General features: G+C 36.8%; 1 protein-coding gene across 1 annotated transcript in view; it reads left to right on the forward strand.

Moving 5' to 3' along the window:
* The window catches only part of ABCB5 (ATP binding cassette subfamily B member 5), a 128,796-nt gene extending 123,493 nt beyond the window's left edge, over positions 1 to 5,303 (forward strand). Inside the window, exons 26-27 of the mRNA XM_055420559.2 lie at positions 2,196 to 2,342; positions 4,363 to 5,303. Of these exons, the coding sequence (XP_055276534.2) occupies positions 2,196 to 2,342; positions 4,363 to 4,560 (345 nt within the window). The 3' untranslated portion in view covers positions 4,561 to 5,303. The remainder of the gene's footprint in view (positions 1 to 2,195; positions 2,343 to 4,362) is intronic.
* Positions 5,304 to 8,086: the final 2,783 nt, after the last annotated feature.

Consider the following 8,086-nt stretch of genomic DNA (forward strand, 5'->3'; position numbering starts at 1 on the left):
CTTTCCTTTACATTGAGCAGCTACTGCTCCTTGAGTATCTCATAAAACAGGTGATTTCAGGGCACTCACCATCCCAGTGTTTGCCAGAAAACTGATTTAGATTTTCAGTTGAAACAGGAAAGAATGAAATCCTGTAGTTCTTCATTAGAAACAAACAAAAAGACAAAAACCTTCAGTTTAAGTGTCTGAAAATGTTTTTAGATTACTATTGAGACAACATGTATATTCATATTTATAATCTGTTCTGCTTGAAAGTGTTAGTCTCTCAGTTGTGTCGGACTCTTTATGATCCCATGGACTGTAGACTGCCAGGTTCCTCTGTCCATGGAATTTCCAGGCAAGAATACTGGAGTGGGTTGCCATTTCCTCCTCCAGGGGATCCTCCCGACCCAGTGATTGAACCTGTATCTCCTGCATTGCAGGCAGATTCTTTACCATCTGAGCCACCAAGGCTTAATCATGGGCAAAAACATCTGAATTGTATTTTCATCCAGTTCATTTTTGAGACTTACATCTTCCAGAAAGCTAAAGAAAGCCAAGAAATGCAAAGTGATTTCTAAGCTAGTATTATATCTTCTTCAGCTATAATAGAAGAATCCACATACAATTTAAACTAGACTGGCAGAAAGAGCTACAAGTCCATTATCCTTGCCACCAAATCCAGTTTTTGGCTTAAGACTGAATTCTCTAATTTAGATGGGAAACTTGCAGTGTGTGGATATGAACCACTGAGTTTTACCTGATTATCTGTAGCCCTGTGATTCCAGTTTTAATAAAATGTGTTTTAGGAGGAAAAGGCCCAGTGGGCTAGCAGTCTCAGGTAAAATCACAAAGAAAAAAGAATGAAAGTGAAGTCACGTCTGACTCTTTGCAACCCCATGGACTCTAGTCCTCCAGGCTTCTCCATCCATGGAATTTTCCATGCAAGAGTACTGAAGTGTGTTGCCATTTCCTTCTCCAGGGGATCTTCCTGACCCAGGGATTAAACCTGGGTCTCCTGCATTGCAGGGAGACGCTTTACCATCTGAGCCACCAAGGAATCTCCCAAAATCACAAAAGAGATAGCTAAAGTCTATTTCCTTTGTAGACCATTCACAAAGGATACTTTTACTGGGCTTCAATAATTCAGACACCCACTGTTTGATATAAAGTAAGCAACTAAGCATTTTAAGTTGAAAATGAACTTTGGGATTAAGGAGACATATCTGTTATTAAAGTTACTCACAAGCTCTCTCAAAACCCCCTCTGCTGAAGAAACACCTTCTGAAGGCAGCAAGGTGTGGAGGGAAAGGCAGTTGCATCAGGCCTCTCCAGGGTCCTAAGCTAAACAGTACATCATCATGTGCTGTGTTTCTCTATAATGATGCTACGGGATCCACCTTTAGAAGGTTGTACAGTTGGACTTACTTTCCCAGTGGAGCTGATCCACCCACACATCCTTGTTTGGGTACGAATGGCCATGTATTTCTCAGACAACTGGCAAGGGCTAATGAAAGCAGAGTCAACAGGATAGTGTAGAAAACAAGTGGGAGCCTGCTTGCTGATCCATTATGATTTAGATACGTGAGAAATTTCCTTTACCCTTCCATGGAGTGTAATACTGAAAAGGGGGTCATTAGTAAGTAGGAAAGTGTAGAAATTTGTGACGTGCTAAATATCACTATCATGGCCTGAAAAGTTGAATGGACTGTCTTGAAACTGCAGCCTAACTTACTGCTAGGATGATACCTGCACCACTGAGAATGGCATCGTGACACCTGGAGAAATGTGCCCACAGAGATGTAGTAAGAGGCACATCTAGGGAACCCAATGATTTCTTTTAAAATGATACTTTAAATCATTTTGACCTGAAAACAGAAGATAATTTAACTTAATGGGGAAAGATTTGTGTTTACTGGGAACTTTTTCCCTAATGATTTTTTTTTAATGCTTTAATTTGAACAATTTCTTTGTAGAAGCAAAATGGCAAAGGTCTACTGTTTGTGATCAGATTAGATATGTAAATGAAATGGTAGTGTTTACTGCTGGTTTAGCGTTTATTTGCAACAAAGCCCAAGAATAGATTTCAACACTTGTTGGGACACAAATTTTAGAGAGTAGCAAAATCTGAAATATTTAGATGGCTCTCGCCCACAGTTGCCATGTTAATTTAAATAACCAAGACTTGCTTTCTTAATTGCATGTTCCTGTAATAGAAATACAACACACACGTTGGACTGAAAGGAACACAGCTTTCTGGCGGCCAGAAACAAAGACTAGCTATTGCAAGGGCTCTTCTCCGTAAACCAAAAATTTTATTATTGGATGAGGCCACTTCAGCTCTTGACAATGAGAGTGAAAAGGTAACTTTCTCTTCTTTCATCTCAGGATTAATATGAAATATGAGAGTGGAGTATTTTGGAAGAAATTAAGGTCAGTTGGTGGGGGAAAACAAGGCCTGGAGAGAATTATAGTCATAGGGTCACCAGTTGTAATTAAGGTTTTGACCTTTATGTAAAGGTCAGAGGCTGGTGGGGAGCGGGGAGAGAGTTGGGGCACAAGGCATCTTGTGTGTTAGAAAGGTTTTCTCATTAGAATTGGTCTCATCATCAAAAGGGTCCCAATTCTTGAAATGCTTCTCTACTCAAGGAAAAAGCCCAAGGAAGATTACTTTCCTGTTTTATTATTATTCTAATGATACCAAACAAAATAATAAGGTAATCTACATATGTAAGAGAATGATCTACACAGCAGTGTTGGAGCCTGCTAGTTTCTCTACCTCCTTTAGAATATTTGCTCAGTTTGAAAAGAAAACAAGGGGGCAAATAGACATGTAACAATAGGTGTACAGTTCAAGCTTCTTCTCATGTTTAATTTTACTATATTCTTGTCCCTTAGTAGTTCTTGCATATATAGTATGTTCTTATTAAATGAAAGCTGGTTAAATGAATAATAATCTTCAATATTTATCAAGTGCTTATTATACACTACTATCTCAATCCTCACAACAGTTTGATTATTTTTTACTATGTTCAGTTTACAGATCAGCACACTAAGGCTTAGAAAAAGTTAAGTAACTTCCTTAAATCCCTCGTGGCTCAGCTGGTAAAGAATCCATCTGCAATGCAGGAGACCTGGGTTCCATCCCTGGGTTGGGAAGATTTCCTGGAGAAGGGAAAGGCTACCCACTCCAGTATTCTAGCCTGGAGAATCCCATGGACTATACAGAGTCGCAAAGAGTCGGGCACGACTGAGCAACTTTCACTTTCACTTTAAATTCTAATAGTGTATCTGATCTAAGATCCCATGAGATTAAATCATTGCTGCTGCTGCGTCGCTTCAGTCGTGTCCGACTCTGTGACGCCATAGACGGAAGCCCACCAGGCTCCCCCATCCCTGGGGTTCTCCAGGCAAGAACACTGGAGTGGGTTGCCATTTCCTTCTCCAATGCATGAAAGTGAAAAGTGAAAGTGAAGTCACTCAGTCTCCTAGCAACCCCATGGACTGCAGCCTACCAGGCTCCTCTGTCCATGGGATTTTTACACAGCTACTATTTGTAGATGATTATCATTCTTGATTTCCAAGGAGACAGTGTGTTATGAAAGAAAAAAATGGATTTTTGGAATCAGACATATTTGGGCTGTAATTCTGGATTCATCAGTTACTAGCAGTGTGACCTAGGTCAAGTGACCTGAATTTTTCAAATCTTGGTTTACTTATCAGGAAAATGAAAATACTCCTTACAGACATCCTGAAAGGATTTAAATGAGATAACCGTCATTAGAATATTTTATATATTCAGCAAATAATTGGATTTTACCTTATACTTCCATTTCTTGTTTGTTCTTGTTGTTTTTGATTGCATTGCGAGGCATGTGGGATCTTAGTTCCCCAACCAGGGACTGAACCTGTGTTCCCTGCAGTGAGAGCACATATCCTACCACTGGACCTCCAGGGAATTCCCTTATTTCTCATATACAACATTATTACCTCTTTGTAGCTGAGATGCTGTTTTAGTAGGACAGTTTTACAACTGAATTCTAAAAAGAAAAACAAACAAAAGACACTATGAGAAGAAATGAAGTAAATAGACAATTGAGTATGGAAATACTACTTTCTGGGTCTGACTTTGAAACCACTTAAATACAAATAACCATCTAATTTTTATTGTCATAAAAGCTACTCCAATTAAAAATCTTACTTAATTAGTGTCTATAATTACTTTTTCTACATTTCTATTAAGATATTCCACAAAGAAGGGTAGTTTCCTTGAAGATAAGCAAATATACAATGAATGTTATTAGATTTTCTTAATCAATTTGACTTGGGCAAGTTTACTGGCATTTAACCAAAGCTAGTATCATAGGTCCTTCTCTCTTCCAGGTGGTTCAACATGCCCTTGATAAGGCCAGTAAGGGGAGGACATGCCTAGTGGTGGCTCACAGACTCTCCACGATACAGAACGCAGATTTGATAGTGGTTCTGCACAATGGAAAAATAAAGGAACAAGGAACTCATCAAGAGCTCTTGAGAAATCGAGACATATATTTTAAATTAGTAAACGCACAGTCAGTGCAATGATGCTATTGGAGTTAACACATATTTTGATCTTTGTGTAATGCAAAGAAAGACTGCTTAATAATTATTTGGTATGCTTTGATCTTGTTTATTGCATGTATCAATAGAATCATGCTATTCAAGAAGACATAGTTTGTTCACACACCTTCTTCCCTTCAGATTCTTAAAAGGAAACAAAAATTCATTTAAGTGAGATAATGCATATATCCTTCAATTTATAAAAAGCACATTTGCTTATAATTTGCTGCAAAGTATTTTCCTATCAATTTCTGCTATAAAATTGGGAATATATTCCTAGAGGGAAAAATTACCCAACTAACTAAATTAAAAGATTTTAGCAAACAGACAGTATGATGTAGTTGGACCTGTGGCATTGCAGGAAGAATGATTTTAACTTGGAACATTCCGAATTTTCTAGCAAATATTAAGAGTAATTTGAGCTGGTCCTTTCCTCCAGACCATCGGATGTTCTCTCAGTCTCTCTCAATGGTTCTTTCAGTGCATATCCACTGATACCCAAAATTCCACTATATCCTTTTGTCAAGATGATAGGGAGGATTATAATGTAATTATAATGTAAAATTTCTGGCAGAATTAGGTAGCTATCTTCTACTTCAGTAAATGAAATGGTTTACATGATGCATTCTGAAGATTCCACTATTTCAGGCTTTGGGCTTGGCAGAGTAAGTCACAAGCTTACTCTATATATGAACACTTATTTACTTAAAATAAGAGCTACTTTTACTATGGTGAAAAATTTTAAATGCCTTTATTATTATTGAATCAAGTAATTTGTTTAAACTTTATATGTAATATATGTATGATTTTAAAATTACACGTAAATAACAGTATTGATAAACTGAGTCATGTTTTATATTTACTTAAATATGTAATTTTATCCAGTGATTCTATGTCTATTCTTCATTGTATTTCTTTCTACTCACAGTGATACTTACAGCCAACCTCCCTAAAGTGCACTCTGCCAGTAATCTGAAATGTTGTGAAAAAAAAACCATTTGTGTTTTATGCCACACTTTAGAAAATGCAAAATAAAAATAGGATTGGGGGATTTAGAAGCAGATTATCATTTAAAAGCATTGGCACAAAAGCCTGTGGCCCCTTTGCTATGTGTGGACGTCGAGCTCTTGGTGGTTTCTCTTTCCTGAGTAGGGTGGGAAGGAAAGAGAGAGCAGTATGGTATTGGATATGCTTAATTCCTCAGAGCAGGAGCAGTCCAGGCTTCAATTCTGTAATGCCTCCTAGATTAGAAATACCTGCCAAGCCTGTATTCTTGGGCTTAGCCATAGCGGTTCCACAGTCATACCTACAGACATCAGTGAAACACTTTCTAATTAATAGCCCCGTCTAATCTTTTATTTGCATTTTTATTTCAAAAGATTTTAAAGGGTACTCCACAGGCAGAATTCTCTTAAAGTTACTGCCTTCACTGGAACAAGTAACCAGGCTGAGAACTGGGGTCCTGGATAGTACACAAGGATCTGTGGGGTTATCAGCTGATGAAGGCAGAAAGTAAGTAGAGACCAGCTTCTTTTAGTAAACATCACAATTTAAAAATTTTAAATTGCTGTATTATTTTAAAAGTGGTTTTAAAATATAATCCAACCAACTCACTTTTTATTTTACCACTGCTTAAAACAAATGGTGACATACCACCATTTTATGTTCAGTGATCTTAGGTCATAGCTAATAACCTGGCTTTTAGCCTATTCAATGTGTTGGTTTCGTAGTATATATAGAGTGCTTTGCGTATGACTTACTGTATGAAAATATTTTCTGTTAGTGTCCACCTGTGTATTCATTGTTTTAATTGGAGCTCTTATTCCCAGAGGATAAGCAGAATAAGTTGACTGGAAAATTCACTCATAAGAACTAGTCAAGGGAGGAAACTGGGAAAATTGGAAGTAATAGAAATTTAAAAGCTCATTTAAAAGACAATTTTTTTTTAAAATGCATGGATCATCAAATGTCTACATAGTAACCTCAAGCAACACAGCTTGCCTCCTTTTAGCAAAAGAGCACTGATAAAGTCTGTATTACTTTTCTATTGCTGCTGTAACAAATTACCACAAATGTAGTGGATGAAAAAATATATACATTTGTTATCTGGCAATTCTAGAGAACAGAAGTCTAAAATCAGTCTCCATAGGTGCTACAGACAAATCCATTCCTTGTTCTTTACCCATGTACCTCAGCATGCATCCCTCAGATTTCTGATTCCTTCATTATACCTCCATTTCTGCCTTTGCCCTTCTTCTCATACTCTTATATAAGGACCCTATGATTACACTGGGCCCATGGAGGTAATCCAGGATAATTTTCCCATCTTAAGAAAAAGCATAGTATCTGTGAATATAATGTCTATGGAAATACACTGAAAAGCATTACCAATGTAATTGAATTTGTTAGGCATGTTTCCTTAATGATTTATACTTAATTATCAAGGTACAGTTCAATCCTATTAAAATATTTTACTTTTAAAACTACTTGAGGAGCTCCTTAAAGATGTTTGAGATTTTAGAAAAGCAAAAGTTATAGACAATTCAGTGTGAAAAACTATAAATGAATGCAATCACTGCTGCATTATTAAACTGAGGGAAAGAATGGTCTCGTAAACTGATCTGTGTTTCTGTAGATGCAGTAAATGATGGAATGCTATTCTTTATAAGCCAAGGGAAATTTTCTATTGAATGGAGGTATTTTGTTTGACCATCGGCTTTACTCCAATCCAGTAATGTAACACACGGCTAAAATATTTTCTCCCCGGCTGAAAGTCAAGAAAATATTCTAGGAAGATAGTTGAAGTTGTTAAATTACCAGAACATTCTGGACAATTGTAAAGCAAAAAAGAAAAGGAGAGAGAGCAAGATAAAGAATGAACTAGAAAAAGAGGGGAAAACTATTTGAAAATACTCAAACAATAAAGAATATAATAGACTCAAGGAATCAGTTTAGGACTGAAAGGAAAAAAATATTCCACCATGAAATCCTCAGAAAATCTAAAAAAAAAAAATTACAAATTTAAATTTGTAGTTTCATGGCCCTAGTTAAAGGAGAATTACCTTGCCTATATTAGTTTCATAAGTTCCTTTAGCCCCCACTTTCCTAGAACTAAATCCCCTGGGACGAGATGGGTTAAGACCAACATACAAGCCAAAAAGGAAAAGCCTGGCTCTCACAGCATGGTATATACAGGACACCAAAGGAAATCAGGAGCAAGAAGGGGTCATCAAATAAGAGTAAGGTCAACAGGGCTCTCAAAGACAGAGAAAGGGAAAAGAACCTCCAAAGTAACAAAGAGAATGCTTTCCATTATAAAATGAAATGCTCCTGTCATTAGTATCCACAATAAGAAGATCAATAATATAAAATAAGCTAATTTATAAGTTCCGGGTTTTATATGCTATACATACTTTTTATACAGAACTTATAAAATTAAGTTCACATTCATTAATCACTCATCCACCAGGCACTATGATTGAGCCTTACAGGCATTAACCTACTGACAGTA

This window comes from Moschus berezovskii, chromosome 3 (genome assembly GCF_049115385.1).
Source record: "Moschus berezovskii isolate FMDL1 chromosome 3, NW_MosBer_1.0, whole genome shotgun sequence".
Classification (NCBI taxonomy): Eukaryota; Metazoa; Chordata; class Mammalia; order Artiodactyla; family Moschidae; genus Moschus; species Moschus berezovskii.